The 22,750-nt window shown below is 46.3% G+C and overlaps 2 protein-coding genes across 3 annotated transcripts in view; one reads left to right on the top strand and one right to left on the bottom strand.

Moving 5' to 3' along the window:
* DOCK1 (dedicator of cytokinesis 1) overlaps positions 1 to 22,750 on the top strand; it is a 618,254-nt gene that overhangs the window by 240,115 nt on the left and 355,389 nt on the right. The window lies entirely within an intron of this gene.
* The window catches only part of INSYN2A (inhibitory synaptic factor 2A), a 76,294-nt gene that overhangs the window by 13,344 nt on the left and 40,200 nt on the right, over positions 1 to 22,750 (bottom strand). The window contains exon 2 of the mRNA XM_069101717.1: positions 18,191 to 18,262. Within this exon, the coding sequence (XP_068957818.1) occupies positions 18,191 to 18,262 (72 nt within the window). The remainder of the gene's footprint in view (positions 1 to 18,190; positions 18,263 to 22,750) is intronic.

Here is a 22,750-nt window from a genome sequence, read left to right as displayed (position 1 = left end):
CACACACACGCACACGTGTCTCTCTCTAGATTGTAACCTCCTTGAGGGCAAAGACAATTTTGTTTGTCTTTGCATCCCCGTTACTTATTGCCTTGCCTGGAATATATAGAATAAAGTAATCGAATGTGCTTAGTGTTTAATAATTAGAGCTATCCCAAAATGCAATTGGCTACCTCTGGAAGGGCCATGGAAGTGGGTTTTCCCTTCTTGGATATGTTCCAGCAAAGGCTGGGTGCCCCTTGTTTGTAATGTTGCAAAAGGGGTTCTGGTCCAGGATCAGACTGGACTCAATGGTCCCTGAAGTCCCTCCTACCTCTGATAGGTTCAGCTGTGAGGAATGATAGACTGCATAGAGACAAGAATTCTGCATTTGAGTTGTTTCATTCTGTTAAATTCTTCCCTTGGAACTGGTGATGATGTATATTACTTAAGATGATATTGTTGGAAAAAAAAGAACGTTTACAGGATTTTCCTTGGGCCAGTGGATGGCATTGAAATAGCCTTGAAATTTGTGCTTATTTTAGTGTTGTTCAGTTAATCTAGAATTAGCACAACGAAGAGCTTGGATTTCTTGTCTTAGTGCAATTTGGGGACCTGTAATTATTAACTTTCCATTAAGCAGCCTTATTATTAAGTAATTAATCACACTCTAGAACCATGTAATCATGGAAGAATCTAAGTGGAGTCTTTGTGAACGAAATCCCTTGACTTGATCTGGAAAGGCAGATTCTTTGCCATGCCCTCACTCTGTTTGCCATTGCATTATAGCATGGAGTAAGAAAGTTCAGTTTTAGAAGATGCTCGAATATACCAGCAAACCAGTCTGTGTCCCAGCACATATGGCTGTGCCCTCCCTCCACCAGAAATGGGAAGGGCCTTCTAGGGTGGATTCAAAAAGCATTCAATCCAAATAACACGAATTTCAATGATACCTTGCTTCCCGCCAGTAAATCCCTTGGGGTCCATGGAACCCTGCACTTAAGTCACTCATTAGAGGTGGAGGCAGCTGGCAAGCAGCGGGAGGAGCAGAGAGGTCATGGTTTGGCCTGACTCTGTTGTTCATGGGCGTTGGCGGGCCTATAGTCTTAATGGGTAAATGGGAAAAGAAGGGAACTCCTGCCCCCAGGATGAGATTAGCTGCCTTATGAGAGAACTGTGGTGGTAGTCAGAATTCACAGGTCACATTTCAGAACTCCTATTCATATTTTCCCTTTAAGGCAGGGAATGCTCCTTATGGGGTTGGTGAAACCATGTGGCAAAGGTCAGATCTGTGCATGTCCCTTGCCTCTGCCAGCCAGGCCTGGGCAGAGACAAGATTGAAATGTGGAGAAGAGCTGAAGTCCTGGAAAAGCACCCAGGGAAATGGGAACAATTTAGAGCCGCTTCTGATAAGCAGGGAGGTCAGCCGGGCTTACCCAGGTTGTGGTCCCCAGAAGGACGGGGAGTGAGGCCCTCTCCAAATGCTCCCCTGCCCAGGTCTGCAGGAGGCCACGTAAGCACAGATGTGTTGTGTCCTCAGGGATCTTGTCAGGTGTGTGTTAAAGTGGCTGTCCGCTCAGACATGGGGGACGGGGGTCTGTGGTCACCTGCCCCTCCAGGTGTTAGGCTTCGCCTCTGCAAGCCCTGCAGACCCCCTTTCCTGCTGCTGTCTCAGGTTCAGGAGTAGGCACATTAGTAACAGCTGGAATGGGCCTTTGTGTCCTTGACTTAGTGCTAGGATCTTCAAGGTCATTTATTCCTCACCCAAGGTCGCTCCTGGAGTGAACCAACAGAGTTAGGCTTTGACCATGGACTTTCTTACTCTGTAATCTTGTTCTTTCCACCTAACCTCTGTGGACCTCCTTTGACTCATTGTGAGTGAGTGGATACTGGCCCTGGGGACTGATGACCTGGGTCCAGCTCCCCCCTGTGAGACTATAGTCTTTGTGACCTCTTTAGCCCTCAGTTTCTCCATCTGTAAAATGAGTGGTTTCTATTCAATGGGTTCTGAAGTCCTTTTGGATCTTAAAATCTTTACAGCATTCCAGTTTATTGTTGTAAACAGGAAACTCCATTTCCCATGAGTCTTTCCTCCCTGCCCAGCACTGCACCAGTGACCACAGAGGGCTAGAACGAGGCTCAGTTTTTGTTTTATTTTACCCTCCTGGGTAAGTTCATCCCTACTCTTAACAGGCCACACTGCTGCTTTGTATTGTTGGATGTTACTCTTAATACAATTCCAGCCAAAGGGTTTATCCCATGGCATCAGAGACAGATGGGCCATGTTTGCATTCTGAGTTTAAAGCTCTAGGAAAATCCTTGTCTGTAAGGCTGGGCTGTAGTGGCTCCATGGCCTGACTCCAGTCTTCCTTGTTCCATCTGATTACAGACAGATGTGGGCAGGGGTGGGGAGGAACCTTGGAGGCTACGCCTTCATTGATCTCATGCATTTTCCTTCCAAGTCTTCCACAGCACATCATCTTGGTGCATAGGATGGGGGCAGGGGGAGGATTTAGGGGTCAATAATTCATTTCTGTATTCTTTGACATAGATCATGGCTTGAAAAAATACAGATGAGTCTGCATTGGTTTGATCCAGGCAGACTTCCCCCTATGCCTTTGCCTCAGTGGCCTCAGCTGCAGAAGGACACACCAAATCTGTAGAGTGACAGTCCCACTGAGATGCTGTTCAAATTTGCTCGTGTATTTTTACCATTTTTTAAATGGAAGAAACAGCTCCTGTTTCACTGCATTGGCATCCCAAGGACCTAGATTTCAGTGCTGATTGAGCCATTCCCTCTCTGTGTGACTTGGGCAAGTGATCTCACTCAGCTTCTGAAGGAGACCTTGAGTATTTCTTCCCCCTACTCCCTTGCACTTCACAGCTCCTGGTGCCTTCCTCCCTCAGAGATGTCCTTGCATCTGCCTTGTGGGTACCATGGATGTTTCTGTTGAGGTAACCCTTGTCTTTCTGGTTAGATTTGAAGCCTTGGATATTGAGGCTTTTCTTCTGTTTCCCTTAGTTGATTTAATTAAGCACTTGATTAATTTTCTCAGTCTCAGTTTCCTCTTTTGCAAAATAGAGATGATGCCAGACTTAGACTGTCAGTCTGGCAGACTAGATGAGAAAAGTAAATAGAATTTTCTATCTAAAGTTCTGGCAAAGGCCAGATAATTTACAATGAATCAGGACTCTCACGAGTGAGCAGGGCAGAGAATCTGATAGGATCTTCATCTGCAAAGGAAATCTTCCAACTTATTTCCTGTCATTTTGAAGAGGTGACATAGGGTAGGGAAACAAATGGGTAGAAGCCAGAGTCAAAAGAACGCTGGGTTTCAGGCTCCTTTCCATCCATTTACTTGGCAAATGACAGTGACCTAGGAGCTCTGAGCTGTGATTAGCTACTGTGTGCATTGTCCCTAATAATGCTTTCAGGGTCTGGGCCACAGTGAGAAAAACGCTGGGTAAACTGTGAAGATCTTTACAGAAATGTGATCTTTTGGCATCGTTGCTTGGAAAACTAATGAGCTGCCAGGATAGAAATTTGTCAGAATGTTTACCTTTGAGGTTTAACTAAACATAGTTTGTCTAACCTTGTCCAAGGCCATGGTTCCCCATTCTGGCTCTTCCATCAAACTGAAATCCCGCTTCCTTCTGGACCGAACAGTTACAAGGCCTTAGTCTTCTCTTCCCTACCTGGAGAGTCCTTGCTCCTTTGACTTATTTATTTTTTTTAATTAGAGTCTTTGCTCACAACTTCTTTCTGAACACTTTCAACATTACCTCATTTCATGCGAAACACAGTGATGGATGCTGTCATTGGTATTGACTAGTTTTACCAAAGAAAGGGATGCCCTCATCCCGCCAGGTCCCCTCGGCTGAGCTTCCCCCTTTTCTTCCCCTAGCCCCAAGCAGCTGCCAAGGTCATTGATTTGGCCACCATAGCCCATCTCCTGTCGCGGCCCCTCCTTTCTATTCCTCACGCACTGCCTTAGTTGAGATGCTTTTCAATTCCTTCCCATACTATCCTAATAGACTCTTAACTGTTCTCACTGTGGTCAGTGTTTCCCAATCCATCCATCCGACATCTGCCAAAGTAATTTTCTGAACACAAGACCTGAGCACATAATACCTGAGAAGCCTCCAGCCTCTTCCCGGAGACTCTGGACGCAATCCACAATTCTTAGTTTTTTCTTCCTGTGACTCCAGCCCCCCCCCCCCCTTTTTTAGTTATTTCACATGGTTCCCTTTATGGTCTCCATTTTGTACTAAAATGTCCTTCACCTTTAACTCATTAGGCATTAGCCAGTGAATTACTCTGCCCCAAGAATCTCCTCTGTGCAGGACTCCTTTACCAGTGGGTAGTGGTGCCATTCTTTGCTCCTTGCCCCAGGTAGAGGTCAGTGCCGCCCTGTTCTTTGGCTTGGGCAGACTGTGAAATGCATGCCTGAGGTCACATTAAAGCACTGAACTCTGGTAAGCGTTCTTTGGTGTGTCTTTTCCTCGCCCTTGGGAAGGCATCTCCAATTCTCTTCTCTGCAGCCTCTGGCTGACAAGTCCTTCATGCTTTTCACTGGAGGATTTACCTACTTGGGCTATTTGCATTTACATTTTACAAAAATTGTGTTCCAAGAAGAATGACTATGTTCAGATAATTTAATCCAAATAAATGCTTTTTCTTTCTTTCCCCCCTTATCTGATTCTCTTAGTTCTCTTAACCTAGAGTGACCAGGATCCATCGAAAGCATCCCAGGCAGGGAGTGAGTGAGCCTGGTTTCTGTTGCAGTCTTTGCTCCTAACTACTGGTGTTAACTTAGGTGAGCCAGTCCCTTTACTTTGCCGAGCCTCAGTTTCCCTGTTTGTTCCTCCCACCCGTTAACTTCCTGCAGCCAGGGCCCACAGGCTCTCGGTAGTGATCCTGTTTCCTGCTCATAGCCAATTAGATGATTACAGCTGATGCTGGATGGGGTGGCTGCTAGATTGAGTGAAGGACCTCCCCACAGCAGGGAGAGGAGACAGCTGCCATCAAAGGGAGAGGCTGGAAGAGGAAGCGAGGGGGGTGGGGGGAAGGGGGACTGTGCTGCCCCCACAGGGGCGCTGAATCATCAAGCCAGAGGTAAGCTCTGCTTTGTGCTTTGTTTCCTGTGCCTGGCCCCTTGATGATGCCAGGTACTGGGTTCTGCTTGAGGGCACGTGACTCAGACCATGACCCAAGAAAACAATCTGAGTCAGCCAGGAGAAAAGGTGGTGCCAGGGATAGAGCCCCATCCTGGATTCAGGAAAACTCGAGTTCAAATTCTGCCTTAGCTACTTGTTAGTTTTATGACACTGGCCATGTCTGCTTAGCAGCTGTCTGTGTCAGCTTCCTCATCTGTAAAATAACAGTCAGACCAGATGGCCACTGAGGTCGCTCTCAGCTTAGAACTAGAATCCTGTGAAACACTCCCATCTGTATATCATGTTGTTTTTGATGGGAATAAATTAAGCTTTCCATTGCATTTTCCTCTGAGCAACCCTGGGAGGGAGCGAATGGGAGGAATATTCCCATTTTACAGAAGACATTGTCGCTGTTTGCCAGCGTTCTGTGGCTTGCCAGCATGGCAGCATCTGAACCCGAGTCTCCTGACTCCAAGTTCTAAACATGATCTCTAGTTCACAGTCAGCAGAGGACAGTGAACCTGGGCTCAAATCCCACCTTTGATGCTTCCTGCCATGACCCTGGGCTGGTCACTTAACCTTCCAGGGACTCTGTTTTCCCATTTGTAAAATGAGGGGTTGGACGAGGTTGCCTTTGAGGTTCTTTCCAACCTGTGACCCTAGGGAGGAATGTTGGCACATAAAGATGTCAGGCAAACCAGCTTCCTTAGTGCTTGGGACTGGTCAGGAGAGACTTACAAGAGTCAATTTGGGAAGAGTCACTTCTAGCTGGGCAGGAGAGAGGGAACTGCACATGCAGTATCTGGCGTCTTGTTTGCACCTTGAAAGAAAAGGGAGGATGTTGGGAGAAGGTATCGGCTCGTGGCAGGAGCAAACGTTGTGGAGTTTGGAGAGGGCAGCGTGACATGAGGGAATGGGGAATGGGGCACCCTGGTTCAGCTGAAAGTAAGGAATTGTGAAAGTGAGTTATGTGAATAGGATTGGAAATGTCGGCAGGCAGCAGATTAGAAAGGGCCTCGAATGCCAGCAAAAGAACTTTTATATCATCTTGTAGGCAGAGTAAAACCACAGACACTTTGGAGATATAGATTGGTGTGGCCAGACGTGTGCCTAAGGAAGATGATTTTGGTAGCTAGCTACCTGAAAAATGGATTGGGGGTGGGGAGGACAAGTCCTGAGGCCTAGAACAAAGCAGGCATCCATAGATTGGGAAGGGGTATGTGGGCGTCGGCCACGCTGCTGATGCAGAATTGTTAGGGCTCATGGATGATGGGAAGGAGGGTGTGTGAGCAGCCCAGGATGACTCTGGAGGCCCACGTCCCAGGGAATCAGGAGGATGGTGTTGGCATTAATAAAATGGTTCCTGAGCAGGAGGGCACCAGCAAGATAAGAGGGTTTGGGGACATGTGAAGTTTAGGGTGTCCACGGGGAATCCTTCCATTGTTCGTGGAACTGGAAGTTGGAGCTGTAGGATTGCTAGTCGGGAGAGTTGGAGCTAGAGATGGCCGTCAGCGACCGTTGAAGCCATTTAGGACATCAATACGGGAGAGAGTCTATGTATGGAAAAGAAATGAGGACCAAGCATAGAGTTTGGAAGAAGGTCACACCCAGTAGGGCCGAAGGTGGAAAGAAACCAGTGAAGGAGACTGAGGCAGGAGAACAATCGGAAAGTTCAGTGTCACACAAGCCAAGGAAAGAAGGAAGTTAAAGGGGACAAATGCCATAGGGAAAGTTAAGGATGATGACCGAGAAAAGGGTAAAGCTTAAAGAATCAGCAGTTTTTGTCCAGAAAATTCATTTGTGTGGAACGCCTTTATAAATACACCGTGCATAGTGGGCTAGTTTTGGAGTCTGAGGACCTGGGCTAAGATCCCAGGCCTTCTACTTGTTACCATGTGACACTGGGGAGTTGAAAATACTTAGTCTTGGGAAAACTCAGTTTCCTCATATGTAAACCGAGGCAGCTGGGCAAAATGGCATCCCAGCTCAATTTCAGCTTGAAATCTGTATGTGACCTTTGGTGCCTTTCCTGAAGTCAGTGATACTCCCCTTTACTAAGCTGAATCTCTCCTGCCCCAGACACTGGGGACCCAGAAATAATAATGCCACAGTCCCAGATCTAGGAGCTGATTTTCAATCCATGGTTCCATATGTATGTAGACAAGTATAGACAGAAGATAATGCCCCCCTCCCCTAAATACAAAGTGCTTGAGGGAGGGGGTGGAGTGCTCTGTGAGGTGTGGCCAGTGGAGCAGAGGGAGCAGGGCAGGCATTCCAAGCTTGCTTGGGATGGGGCGATGAACTGTTTGTTACATGTAAGGACACACAGAAGACCGACTAGGTCAAGCTGAGCAGCTTATCTTTCCAATGGTGACAGAAACAAGGAGGATGATAACCCTTCACCAAAAGCCTCCTCCTAATATGCCAGTGACCATTGGGTCTGCCAATGCAGCCAATGCCCTGATGGCTCCTGCCTAGCTGGCAAGATTGCCAGTGTAGACAGTCCTGACCGGCCTCCCCAGATTTACAGAACTTATCGCCAGAAGGTTGGAGGTTCGGAGGGTGGTGGTAGGCTTTGCTGTCTGTTCTGGTGTGGGAGGACCTGAGGCTCACATGACATCATAGTGGGTCTCAATGAATTGCTTTTAAGGCTGTGTGTTTTCCTTCAGAGTGCCCATGGCATTCTGGTCTTCATCTTTATTATGAGCTCTGGACCCTCTACTTTCTGTTGCAGTTTAAGAACTTGGAGCAGATAATCACAGACTTGCTCCATTTTGGCGCTGGCAGGGATGACAGCAGGCCTCATCTGTCCAAATTCCAAAACTTTATAGTATCTGCCAAGTGACGCACCAGCTGTGGTCTGATCACCTCAAACGAGAACGTCAGCCCATCCCCTCGTGGCTCTAGAGCAGCCGTTAGGGGCCAAAGGGAGCTTGGTAACCCCTCCTGTCCTCCCTAGGGCTTCTGTTCTGGCCAAATATCCCTGGTTCCGTCAGTGGCTCCTCCTATGTCAGAGGGCCAGAGCCTGTCACCGTCCTTCATAACCTCCTCTGACAGCTCCGTGGTTTGTCTCTGTCCTTCCTGTACTAGGATGGTCAGAACCAAAGACCGTCCTCCAGACTGTGCTGCCTCAGGCAGGGCCAGGACACCTTCCTCCTCCTCATTATCAGAAGCGATACTTTTTAATGAAGACTCTAGAACCAAGGTCACATGAAGCTTTCAATAAAACAGTTGGGAGTGGGATATGTCTGTGAGTCATTTGCAATGGGAATCTATGAGCTTATCAATCATTCAGTGGACAGTTATAAGTCACCTACTATGTGTCAGAACTTGGGTCAAGCACCAAGAACAAAGTGACAAACTGAAATATTGGAGTTTGTGCCTTCACTGTGCTGATGTTTTACAGCTGGGGGGTCCTCATTTTAGCCATGTGGATGTCAGCCCTGCCTGAGAAGAAAGGTCTGCCACAGACAGGCCAGAGGATGTGGGTAACAGTGGGGCAGAGCCCTGGCCTCCAGCGTCCCCAGTCCAGTGGCGGCTCCATGTGGCCTACAGCCACTGCGGTCATTGTGTCTCACATTCTGGCCTTCTCTGTCCTCTGTGCTCCTATGGAAATGAACCATGGGCAGCTGGTAGAAGAAAGACTCCATAGCTTAGGAGGTGTATATATTTTGATTGGTGTTTGATTTGTGTCCCAAGGATTTCTGGCTGAAAGTGGTTAAAGTGGGCAGATGTTCCCTGCATCTCTCCTTAGTGGGCCCCTGTTCTGGCCTTTTTCGGGCTCTGGTCCTAGGACATGCCCAAGTTAATAACAATTAATTTTCTCCAGTGGTTATAACTTCTGTTTTGGAGATTTCTTTGACTAAAGGGATTTCATTTATTTGAAATCCAAGTTTTGTGGTGGCAATCTGAACCCCATATTTAACTCTTACGAGCGATTTGACATTTATTTTTTAAGTGAATTCCATTTATTTTCTCATGAAATTAAATATTTCATGACCACCACGTGTCAGAAATCAGCATCTTTGGTTTTCGTTTCTCCATGAGCCTACAGATGCTGCTGAGTCACCCACCCTAGGCAAGCACAGAGTCTGCCCTGTCACCCACCCTAGGCAAGCACAGAGTCTGCCTGTGTCTCGGCTTTCACCTGCTGTATTGATCCAGTGGAGATATCTTGGTGCTCCAGTTCAGTTCCGTGTGGAGGTGCCATTGGAATCAATACACTGCCAAAGATCTGATCCACTCTGAAGGCTAAGAATCAGGAATCAGACGCTTCTGACCCCAGGGAGGAGAGAGAGCTTTGGACTTACTGGTGCAAGTCTCAAGGAGACTTCTTCCTTTCTGTGTGTGGCTTTCTCCTTCCTTTCTGAGTAGTGAGTTACTGCCTTTGGAAATCCTTCTTTTCTCTGACCTGAACAATGGAGACTGAGCCTTAGAGTATTTTCTGCCCTTGCTGACCCACAAGGAGACTTATTTTATATTCATTTTCTGGGATAATTCATAGTAAATGCCAAAGAGTAATACACAAACTATTAGACAAAAGGCTCTTTTCTCCCACATCAATTCCTGTTGTTAACGAACTTAATATGCACAAGTGATGGTAATTTAAGCAGGAATGGAAAGGGCATTTCCTCTAAGAGCTAATCAGGGAATGACAAAGACCAGGGAGCTTTTATTCCAAGTGGGCTTTGGACATGATCGAATTGGCACAATTTCTGCATACAAATGCAATTACCTCTCCTCACAATAAGACTTCATTAGGCTGAAGTATTGGAGTTCTTGTCTTTGTCTTGATCAGGCACTATCCAAACCTGCTTCTCCCTCTGCATTATCATCTTAGTTGGGTAGAAAAATGCTGATCTGACTGCAGAGGATTGGGGATTGGGATTTTTTCCTCTTTGGGCTTGGGAAATAGATTGTGATGCTTGGATATTTGATGGGAGGAAACATCCATTAATTTTCTTCTTTTACTTTTGTTGCAGAAAATTAGAAGCCCTTCTCCTTGGCTCTCTATATGTGGTGATGTTAAATACTTAAATATTCTAGTTGAAAAAGTTGAACTTTCAGCTTTCACTGATCTGGGTAAAGTTCCCACAATGTGGTCTTTGCTAATCTCTGGATGTGTAAGCATAGACAGGGAGAAACAGAAAATCACCCTTATCAAAATAATTTCAGGTCTGTGGGCTAGACTCCCAAGAACATTCGCAAAATAGCCTCAAGGAGAGTGATTTTTATTACTGAAGGGGAGAGGGGCCATGTAGGGAGTGGCTTTGCACACCATTGGCCCAGTCTGCCCCTGGAATATACTTGTCTTGGTACCCTTTGCCCAGTCTGCTGTCAAGCTTGCCTCTTCTTTGGTAACACGGGCACAGTTATGAACCTAGTCTGGTAGTTGCTGAAGATATACAGACACAAAGAAAACATTCCATGCCTTTGAGGAGTTTGTCAGTTCCTACTAAAGGAGAACGGGTCGGTCAGCACCCTCTGGGTCACCCTGAGCCTGGGGAAGCTTTCTGCCATGTTTGCTGTGTATACTCGTGTCAAGTGGTCAAGGGTTCAGGCATTGTGCCCATTCAAAGACTCCTGAGAATTGACAGAGGGACTCTTAGAAAGCCTCCATGCTGTTTCTCCTCTTCTAGCAAGAGTAGAAGTCCCTTGAGGACAGCTTCATTTTGGACTTTCTGTTCCCAGCAGTGGAGCACAGGGCCCTACAGGGAGGTCAGCTTTTAATATTTGCTCACTTTGTGGCAAATACTGAGAAAAGCCAACGGAGTAGGCTAACCTTCAAGAAGCTTACATTCTAACGAGGGAGGAAAGATAGAAATGGCAGGCGTTTAATAAATATGCTTTGAAGTGGATTCTGTTTAGGTGAAAAGCAAAACAAAATCCACAGGCCACCCTAAAAATTTGTTACTGTTCAGTCGTTCCAGTCGTATCTGACTCGTTGTGACCTCATTTGGGGTTTCCTTGGAAAAGAAACTAGAGTAGTGTGCCATTTCCTTCTCTAGCTCATTTTACAGATGAGGAAACTGAGGCAAGCAGAGTCAAGTGAGTTGCCCAGGATCATAGAGCTAGTAAGTGTCTGAGCTCAAATTTGAACTCAGGTCTTTCTGACTCCAGACCTGGTGCCACCTAACTGCCAATGAAAAGAAAAGAAAACAGTAAAAAACCCACGACAATCCTTTATGTCTTCAAGACTGATTAAAAACCTGGCCACAGTGTTTCATATTAAGCCAGGTGTCTGTCCTACCCAATAACAGAACAGCAATATTAAAGCTGTCAGCCCATTTTGGAATTTTGGTAAAGGTACTTTTTCAATTACATAGAGTCCCCAATAAATTATTTTGGAAAATGTTTCCTTTATCCAAAATTGTTGTTGAATCAAGGGTCACCTGCAGTGTCTTCATGGAAATGGGTCCAGTTGAACACACTCATTATGTTTCGTTAGAATCTTTGGAAATGCCCTCCACAGGAAACAGAGAAATAAGTGACCGATTTTGTACCTGTGTTTTTCCTTGTTCTCTTATGAAGCAAAACCAGGACAAAAAGTGCCTCGTCAATAGTGTGACTCATCAAATGAGTTTTCCAAAGAAAAGAGTAAGAATGGCGGGGGGCAAAAGTGTTCAACCTCCCATGTGCAAAGATCCTATTAGTAATGGAGCCTTAAAATGTTTTCTGAAATAATTAAAGCCTGTTTTGACAGCTGGGTGGATAGTAATCTGGGGGAAAGGGAGGGAGGAAATTTCACCAAGAAAAACCTTAAGCTTCAGTCTCTCCATCTTCTTTCATGCTGGGATGGTCTTTAATTAGAATTTAACAACTGAGCCCAATGACACTGAGGTACGCCATCTTGAGAAAAAAGGGAAGATTCCTATCCACTCTTCCAAAATTCCTGTTTTCTTCTAGGACTACCTTGTAGTTTGCTGGTTTTCAGTCCCCAAATGCTAAGAGCTATTTTGTCTGGCTCCCTTTCAATCACCCTCATGTAAGGAAAATGACATTACTTTGTTGGGAAATGCCAGAAGTCCCTTTAAGGTTTAAGTAACCTCTTTAAGCCTCAGTTTCCTCATCTGTAAAAGAAAGGGCTTGACCTAGTGTCTTCTAAGGTCCCTTCTAGCTCCGAGTATATGAGTGTGTAGATGTGTATGAATGCTTTGAATTTTCCATTTTATCTTTTTTATATCTGAAAATCCAGCAATTCCAGAAATGGCAGAGATCTTGGTTATCATGGATTCCAGTCCTTAGTTTAAAATAGATTGTTTAAATCTATTGGATTCAAAGTCAAATGCAAATGTGAAAGGATGAATGTAGGTCTTAAGTTTTGGAGGATCAAATGTCAGTGTAACTCAGCTCAATTCAATTAACTATCAGGACCACAAAGGCACAGATTAAGACTTCAGGGATCCTCAGACTTCATCTCCTTTTACAGAGGCGGAAACCAAAGCCCAGAGAGATGACTTGCCCAAAGATATGTGGTTAGTAAGTTGGTAGGGCTGGGATTTGTACCTAGGTCTATCTCTTGTTTGCCCCCATCCTCTCAATATCTGTTGTGCAATTATGCTTTCATTGAGACACATTTCACGCTATCTGTGAGAAAGGGTACCAAGCATTATAAAGCTGCACTCAGCTAAATTTGGAGCATAATGCATTTTTTTCCAGCTCTTGCACATCCTAATTTCAGGAAAACAATGCTCTGAATGCTCCTTTGGGAAGGTCATTCTGTTTCAAATGAAAAAATGGTATCCCCCAAATCAAGATGAATCTGGTCAAGTTCACTGAGCACACTGTTCATTACTGAGCACGCTGGTGACAGGCTTTCTGGACAATAGACATGTCTGAGAAATTAAATTGTGGTGTGTGGACTGGGTCTGTTAGAATAGCCTCTGCTGTTCACTCTGGAGGAAGAATGTGATCATTGGGAATGTGAAATTTTCAGCATGTGTTTGACTCATCAGGTCCTGTGGTATATCATGAACTATACCAGATGCAGTTGGGAAAAGTGATGGTGATGAGTTAGGGGCTTCTCCTTCACTGGGAAAGGATGTGTGCTCAATGGTGGCCTCCAGGGGACTGGACAGAAATTAGGCATTTGGTTACTACTGGATGCACTGACTTCTAATACTATGGTGACTGATTCTACCCCTGTTGCCCCTCTGTCCACCCCACCACATTCTACCTCCTCACCCCCCAAAAAAGCAAATTTAGCATTTCTTAAGTTATTGGTACTTTTCAAATTCTATACTTGAATAGTAATTTTACCTCTTCCAGTCTGGTCTCTTGAGATGACTCACCATTTTCTTAGTAATTCTATATTTGATAAATAGTTGGGGGGGAGATCTGTCTTGACCAAGTAGCTGCTAACGGAGGTGATTTCTCTTTCATTTATTTATTTATTTTTGGAGGTGGTTTCTTTTAACCAAGTGTTTTCTGTTACAGAATATTTTATTCCTTAGCTTTGCTTCACCTGGTATAGTAGGACAGAATGCTCCAATCATCATGTACACAAGGGCCTTTAAAGACTGCTGTCCAAATTCAGCATCTCTTGCAAAGTATGACACTTGAAGATGTATTCTTCACCACTTCAAGGTATGGGCTTGGGGGTAAGGAAGGCAGCAAAATTTTCTGTGCTATGAATAATCACCCCATTGATTAGGGTGGGCCCTTCCAATATTGGAGAGTTTATTTAAGAGCAGAGTAGTCTTTTAGAAAATTGATATTACAATAAAAAAGAGAAAAACCTTGGTTCCTCAAAGCAGATGACTCATTGGAATTATATTTCATCAAAGATGGCTGTGGGCTTGCTTCAACAATGGCTTTGATAATTTACAGCTCAGGGTTCTATTTGGTGGTGGCTTCCTAAAGGAACTTCCCTTCTTGTCCCCCTTTGCCTCCAACTCCCACCTTGTAATCAAGCTGTTCTAGTCTGGGAAGACTTTCTTCAATAGACGTCTTGCTTACGTGACCATAATAAAATAACCAATCCACAAACTGCCCACGAAATCCCTACAAAAAGCCACCTTGGGATTCTTTACCAAGGCCAAATGGTGAGACCTATTTCAAGAGACCAGCAAAACCAGAATTTTTCAAGCAGGTCCAAAGCTGTGTTCCTGACTTCTTATCCAGAGTTCTCCTAGGCTGACTTTGTTTGCTTAAGTTAACGCACTTTCACTCAGGTAACATGAGATAAAATCATAGTTTCCAAGTTGGAAGGTACCTTGGTGACCATATATAATCCAGCTTTTGCCTAAACAGTAATCCTTTCTACCTGACAAGTAGTCACTCAGCCTCGGCTTGAAGACCTTCAGTGAGCATGAGCCCCCTACCTCCTGAGAAATCTATTCCACCTTTGAGGAAGGCAGCAAGTTGACCCCACCTACTTGACCTGTATCATTTTTTATCAAATTCAAATGAGTTTTGATGGGAAATTGATATGATAGAAGGCCAATATCAATGGATTAGGGATTACAAATTTAGTTCTGGAAGCATCGTCAGAGATCATCCAATCCAATCCAACCGCCTTATTTACAGAAGATAAAAATGAAGCCTAGCAAAGTTAAGTGCCTTGCCCTTGAATATGGCCGTTCTGGGATTCAAGCCTAGGCCCTCTGACCCCACATGCAGTGATGTTTCCCATTCCCTGTTACTGCACTGGCCCAATTAACCTGGGTTTGTTGAGCTGTCTCTTCTTGGCTGGGGCGAGGAGAGCACTGGCCACAGAGCCAGTGTGGAGCTCAGCTTGGCTCATTCTTGTCATCATTTCTGTTACTCTCTCCATCTGCAGCTAAGCCAGATGGTCCTCCAGCCCAGCTCAGGGTCAGATCTGACTGGGAAACATAAAACACTGAACTCCTAAAACCTCTCATTTTGTACTGGCTGCCTAAAAGAGTTTCAGAGGAGGATCAGTCTCATGACTTGTTGAGTGACAAAATTTCAGTATCAGTTTTCTTTTTAATGAGGGCACAGCTGCCTGCTTCAAGCAAACTAGCATGGCAGCATCCCACTTCAGCCATTCCTCCCACGGAATTACCCAGGTACGGTGAAGGCCCCTCGCTCTATAGCAAGCCCTCTGCTCCTGGCTGTGTGTGTCATGTTTCTGGAAGTCTTCCAATGGCTCATGGCCAAGAGGACTAAAACCGGACACAACTTTCCATGCTTCTAAACCTTCTTATCCGACTGGCTGGGCAGTAGTGTTATCAGTAAATGATAATGGTCTGCTCACCACCGGGTCACTGTGGTGGTCAACATAGAGGATCTTTGAACATCCCTTCCACAGTATTCACTGGGCCACCAATGAACTTGCATAGTGTGTGTTCCTTAAAAAGCAGTCATGCCCAATTGGGACCTTGAAGGTCTCCTCCAACTGTGTGTTTGAGAAAACCAAGATCCTGAAGATGCCTTGCCACTAGGTCACACTGGTGGTTAGCAGGAGAGCCTGGAATTCGAACCTGACTCCCACCCACTACTCTACCATGGCTCTACTGGGGCATAATCTTGGCTAACGCCATTTCCCAGTGACATCATTAGTGTATTATAAGCCAGTTATTTACTCTAAAGGTCTTTTAATTAGAGGAAGACTTGAATGAGTATTTACTGGATTGACTTTAATGAGAACATTCCTACAATCTTGCTGAAGTACAGGTCTGACCCTCTCCCCCACCCCCATCTTCCCCAGCTAGTAAACTACCATGGCTCCCTTTATCTCCAGAATAAGATGTGGAATCCCCCCTTTACCCCTTCATGCCCTGGCTCCTTTCTGCCTTTGCAGGCTTAGACTTTCTCCTCTCCATGCATTATAGGAGTTACAATTCCTGTTGTTCACAGAAGGCCCTCCCATTTTCTGCACTGGCTGTCCCTCATTCCTGAAATGCTAGCCCCCCCTTGCCTTGACCTCCTAGAGGCCTTCTAGGCTTAGATCAATTCCTGGCTTCTGCAGGAGGCTCTTCCCTCCCCAGCCCACCTTGTGCTAGTGCCTTCCCCTTTGTGATTGCCTTCCACATCTCACAAGAATCTGCCAGTTTCTCCAAAGAGTTCCGTGAAAGGCTGGACTCTCATTTCTGACACCACATCCTCTGTATTTTGCTATGTCACAGTCTCTGCTGCCATCTTCACAGCCCAAGGCCTACTTTGTCCAGCTGTACATCCCTTCCCTCTGAAATTGCTTACTTGTGATTCTGCCTGATAAACCTCACTTGCTGTTCTCACCAGGCCTTTCCAGATCTCACCGTGCCATGACTCAGGTGCTGCATCGTCCAGTCTCCTAAGCCAGCCATTCATTCTGTGGCTTGATCAGCTAGACACATCTGACCCTTTCTCTGTTCCATGGGTTAACATTGCCCTGTTAAGGCCAGTCTACCCTTATGCCTTCCATAAGCCGTTTCTGCCTCAGTGGGCTCCTGTAACAATGCAAATTCTCTGTCCTGGAAGGAGCACTTTGAGTTTCACTTCCCTGACCACTGAAATTTGCTGTCTTGTCCAAAATCTCCTGATCTTTGTATACACTCTCACATAATTGGCTCTGGATGCCTTGAATACCTGAAATGCTAGAAACACCTCCTGTGCTTTCTCATGTTTTCCCCTAGGTAAACATACCTCCCCAGCAACTACGTCAAGCATTTGGAGGGCCGGGAGCCTGTCCAGCCCAGCAGGATATGTGCGCACAGGGCTCCTTCTAATGACTGTCAACTGGACTTACAGGAAACAAGGGATTTAGCATTTCCTCCTGAAGTACACAGAAAACTCCAAGGGCAGCTGTGAGTGTTCTCACTAATGGCCCTCAAATGCAGACGAGAAGTCTTGGGGTTGTGGCTCTGGAACTGCCATGTGTCAGAGCAGAAAGGGACTGGACCACAGTCCACCCCATGTCAAACCTGTGAGAGTCTCTCATTCGTTCGGTATTTAACTGTTAGAGAAACTTAGGCCCAGAGACATGAGGGGCTTGTCCTTGAGCCCTGCCTTCCCACTCCAGCCTCCCATCATTGCTGTGGCTGCCAGATGAGATTTCCAGAGTCCTGGACATGACCATGTCCATCCCTCCTCAGAAGCTCCCTCTTGCCTTTAGGGTGAAATTCAGACTCATCCTTTTAGCCTTTAACACTTTTCACAATATATGCTGATGGTTTTTACAAGGCTGATTTCACAGCGGTCACTCCTGCCTTCTGGGTTCTTTGGACTGGCCAAGCAAGCCGCCAGAGTGCTGCCAGTGTCCTAGCTCTGAGCTTTGGCCCAGACTCTCCCCAGCCTTTGTGATGTGCTCTTTCCTTGTCTGTCCCCCTAGAATCTATTTCCACTCAAGACTGCTTGGGTGAAACCACAATATGGGACCTGCCTAATACAACATTTATCTGTGTATGTATGTATACACATATGTATATGTATATATTGTAACAGAATACACCTTAATATATGTATGTATACATATAGTATGTGTGTACACATACACACATATATTCATACACACGCACACATACATCTGTGTGTATATGAGCTCCTTGAGGGCACAGGTGGTTTCGTTTTTGTCTCTGTTCCCAGCCCTGAATATAATGCTTTAGAGGTAGCCACTTCATGGACCCTTGAACTAGATCTCAAAGAGAGTCAAAGCCTGGGACGTCAACATGGGAGGGAACCAGAGTTTCCCGTTCCCTTCTCTTGTGCCTCTCCCCTTTGCCCAGCAGATTGCAGGGAGCCCCGTTAGTCAGTAAACCCTAAAGCATCTAGGAAGTCTTTCATCCTTTCCTGGCCCTTGCTCAGGCAGTGGGGATATCTTGGGTGGGAGGTGTGGGCTGACACCAGGCCTTTGGATCTAAAGCAGCCTAGGGCATGTCCTTAGAGCCTGCCGGGCAGGCCAGCAAGTGCTTCCAGAGGCTGTCCTTAGGTGGACTGAAGGAGACAAGCAGGGCCAGGCCCTCCTCCGTTCCCAGCCCCATCATGCTGAGGCAACACCTCGATCTGATATCTGTGCCTTGGAGCCACCCTACTCGCAGCCAGTGATGGCAGCTTGGGGCTGATGGGGCTGTGCTGGGTGGGCATCATTTCTGCCCGGCGATCACTGACTTACCTGTAGATAATGCAGGCACTGTTCCTGCACGTGGCGCAGTTTGCGGTGTCCTGGCCAGTCCTGTAGGAAAGCCTGCAAAGACAAGAAGACGTAGGGTTAGTGGTGGCCGGGGTCTGTGGTCCTTACAAGGTTAGGCAGAAGTGCCCCCTCCCCGCTCCAGACTCGGCCTCATGGCTGTTCAGAGCAATGAAAGCTGACTAACATTGGAGCTTTCACCTGACTCCTGATTATGTTTATTGTCCTTAGATGTAATGTGGGCAGCAGGGCAATATTTAAACTAAATTTTGTATGGGAACCGAAGCTCTCTGCTGAACTAACCCATCTCCCTGATCCTCAGTAATGGTCTCTGATGGGAGTCCCTGCAGTTCATATTTATCACGTTCTAAGTTTGATGTTAGAGAAATAGCAATTCTTATGAGTTCTGATGCCGCGTTCTGGGCTTGCCCCTTGGCTTCGTGACCAATGTGGTTCCGAACATTTTGGGACCATAGAGTCCAGAGCTGATAGACCTAGCATGGCCTCTTCACTGGATCAGGGATCGGACTGAGGACCAGGAGAGAGAAGGGGCTTAACATCTGTCAGGGTAGCTGACGAGGGTTCAGACCCGAGTCCTTGGAATCCAGAAGTGCTGCATGGGGACAGAGGCCTTGCTGCTGGGAGCCAGGAGCTTGGGCCTCCTCTTTTTCTATAGTGGGTTTTTTCAGATGATTTCATTCCTCTGTATTGTGGCCATGAGAGCTTTGCAAAGACAGTCATTTTTGACGTATGTTGGGCAGTCAATTTATATGAATACAAATGAAGTGCTTTTTGGCCCACAGTTTCTTGAAGACATCTGGGTTGCCCCCAAAATCTGTTCACTTCATCTTGAGAAAATGATGTCAAGCTGACTTACACTATTTCCCCGATCCACCTAGGTCTGCCTTTAATCTTGACTTGTTTGTAAAATACTGCTGCATTTTTCTGCATTTTTTTCTTCCTTTGTGTCCAGAGACAAGTGCAGTTGCCCAACTCGGTTCCATTTAGGGAAGAGGATTGAATCAGAAACAAAGTTAGGAGTTGTTTCTGTTGATGGATCCATGTGCTTGGAGTGATAAGAGTGTGCACACAAAGGGTTTGGTTAGCATCTGCCTTTGATATTTTTGGCACTTTCACCGGATAAATGTCTGCTCTATGGATCATGTAATTTAAGTAGAAAAGCGCTTTGGTTTCTCTGCCGCTGTTTTCCATTGCCCAAATATTTGACGAAAGGTTTTTCTCCTTAATGTCAGGGCCTCTCCTTGGGGATCTGTCACCTGTGCCTTGACCTTTGGGTTTGTTGCCCTTGATGCAATGAATGCATTCCATCTCAACACAGGCTCACCAGGTGCCGAGTTTCTGGGTAGGGAATCTAGGCAGGAATTTTACCCTGTCATTGTATGGCCACGGTGATTTTTACCCTGGCTGCCTCGGTCTAGAGTAACAGCCCGGCTCCCATTTGTCCAGCCCCGGAAGGTCCTTTAACTCAACAGCCCAGGGAGGCGGGTGATCTTATGATGCCCGTAGTTCAGAGGAGGAGCCTGAGGCTCAGAGAGGTAAAGGGTTTACCCCGATCCCAGAGCTAGGAAGTGTCCTTCAAAGCCAGGCCTCCCCAGACCTAGATGCAGGGTGCCTTCTACTTCACTTTCCCTTTGTCAGGCTGAAGGAGAACTTGCTGAGGCTCCATCACACATTGGTTTTTCTAAGAGAGTGTGTTCTTACAGCCTCAGACAAAGGAGGAGGCGACCAGCTGGGCTCCTCTCGCATTTCTGTTGGTGTGACTTTGAGCAAGGCTCCAAGGCTCAGCTTCCTCATCTGTAAAATGAAAGGCTTGGACAAGGGGCACCGTTGGCCTTTCTGTCCTTCTAACCCCCCAGAGCCCTCTTCCTCCTCTCGAAGGTGAAGAGAGTTAGCGGACGTGGACCCATGGTCCCATGAAATCTTTGGAATCTCTCATGTGTCCTGATGACCCTCTGTAGCCCTGGAACCACACAGAAGGAAGATGGGGGCTTCTCAGGCATATCTCTTCTTGCGCTTAATCGACGTCAGGCTTGGTTTGACTTGAGTGTCATTTACTATCCATTCATCTGCCCTGGGAGGGCCTGGAGCAGGGAAGGCTCATTGCTCAGTGTGAGACACAGGACAGAACAATTACCCAGTAGCCCATTCTGGCAGGTGACACCTCTCTGTCCATCCCCCACTTAGCAACTTATTCGGTCAATAAAGAATCTGATGGAAACGCTTTCTGCTTCCTCCCCCCGCCCCCTGCCCCCAGGGAGTTTGCTGAAACATCAGCCCGTGTCCTGAGTGTCGGCTTGACAACACACCCCCTCAGTGGGACCATAACTTAGAGGCCTCAAGCAAAGCGTCACAGAAAAAACGACCCTGTGATAAGAGCCACCCTGGAAGTAAGGCTCCAGGTGGGTTTGGCTTGGAAAGACAGGGCAGAGCTCGGTCAGGTCTCCAGCTTCCACTGCCCCCGCCATTTTCCATCTTGTTTAACACCAGTCATTCCATAATTTGTTAAGTGCCTACTACACGTCAGGCCCTGCGCTAACAGATTGGCAATGCCTAGGCAAGCCCCCAAAGTCCTTGTCCTTAAAGGGCCTTCCCTTGGAGGGCCCATCTTGATGTTCTTCTTTGGTGCTTTGCCCAGTGCCTGGCACAAAGCAGAGCCTCCCCAAATGCCCGTTGACAGACACTGTGGAATGAGAGTCTCCCTGCATCCTCTGTTACCTCCTAGGAGCCTGGCACAATCCTGTCAGGGGTGGTATTTTGAATTTTTTTTTATCCCCATTTTACTGATGTGGCAGTGAAATGTCAGACAAGTGATATGACTTTTCCAGGGTCACACAACTCTTCAGTGTTAGGGGCAGGATTTAATCTCAGGTCTTTTTTTTTTTTTTACTTTGTTTTTAATTTTGAGCGTGAGTTATCAATGAACTCAAATGTTTTGGAGTATAACAAGAAACAGCACAGAAGGGTGTATGAGAAACTCTGATAAATGATAAAAAAAGACGATGGATGATGATTTGGCTTCAGGCCTTCCTGATGGAATGCCCAGGGCTCTAACCACTGTACTATGCTTCTCTATTTAAGCTGAGGTGAAAATGATGAATGGGAAATTTATCTGCATAGGTCAGGAGAGCATTTGGAAAGAATTCTTGTTTTTATTCCTTCCCACTCCCAAGTAAGTCCGAAATAATAGCATTTAGAACAAGCTCTTCCAAATTGCCGAAGACAGAGGAGATGAGCAGGTGGTCCAGCCATTTGGAAATGTTAGAGATTCCACCTCTATCCCTAACCCTAACCTTCCTCTGAACTCGACCTTAGTGTCCGTGCCTGGGTGGGAAGGGATGCCAGGATTCTGAGTGCTCTGCCAGAAGACCCCTGATCCTGCTGAACTGTATGCACTACGAAGGCTTGGTGGACCAGCCTGGCATCAGCTGGCGATGGACTTCTGGGGATGAGCATTCCAGAGTTTCAGAGAAGTGCTCAGGACAGCCTGGCATCCATGAGGAAAACAAGCCATTCTCTCTATCCCCTTCTCCTGTGCGTTCTAGCCAAGGGGGCAGCAGTGGGGAGAAGGAGGCACATGCACTCAGGAAGAGCTGGGGTTGAAGCCAGCCATGGCAGCTCTTGGCCTAGTCATCACTTCACCAGCCTCCTCATCTGGAGAATGGGGATGAAATGCCTGAAGTGTAGATTGTTGTCTGCCTCCACAGCGTCTGGTCAGTCCTAGGAGGCCGTGTTCAGAGGCCCTCATGGTTCTAGTCTGGGCCAGCAGCGGAAGGCTTGTTTTGGAGGGTAGGGAGTGTGTAGAGCTTGGCAGCTCATTACGACCATCCCCTAAGATGAGGAAGACTGTGAACCTCAGGCCTTTTTTTAAAGGCCTTTCCTGTATCAGAGACTTTGTTTCTAAGGCTGGAAGTGAGCCAGAGGCTGGTTTTTTTAGCAGGTTGGCCCTGATCATTTTCTAAAAGCCTTGCTAGCATATGTCTTATAGCACTACTCCAGATGCCCTGGGGAAAGAGAATATCTTTAAGAAATGGTAGATTTTTCTATGTGTTTTTCTACCAATGGTAGATTATCTACACCTATTTCTGGAATTTTAAAACCCGTACTCCCAGGGGATCTGATATTTCTGGGCTCTCTCTAGTCTTGTGCTTACCCCAGGGCGAAACAATCAATGAGAAACTTGGAAATATCATTAATTGCATCAAATAAAACTGAAGTCATTCTTGGTGTCTTTGCTTATCCCCACCCAAGATCACAGACTAATTTATCTCTTTGTTCCAACAGAGAATAAAAAGAAAATGAAAATCATCCTTTGTGAAAATCTCCCAGCTCCCTGTTTTCCCAACAAGACACCTCCTTTGGGCTCTAACTTTCTCATCTTGTGGTGGCCAGTGGTCAAGACAGGAGCTTCTTTAGCTTGTACCCTTGTAGGATTTTGCTGATATTTCAGTTGTCGAGATCATGAGTGGTGTTCAACATATTGTGTTTCCCCGATAATAAGACCTATCCCGAAAATAAGCCCTCCCC

This window comes from Petaurus breviceps, unplaced genomic scaffold (assembly GCF_028583685.1).
Source record: "Petaurus breviceps papuanus isolate PSGF00001 unplaced genomic scaffold, PetGlider_PUasm1.0 490, whole genome shotgun sequence".
Taxonomy (NCBI): domain Eukaryota; kingdom Metazoa; phylum Chordata; class Mammalia; order Diprotodontia; family Petauridae; genus Petaurus; species Petaurus breviceps.
Note: the sequence above shows the minus strand (reverse complement) of the source record. Positions and strands in the feature narration are given on the sequence as shown.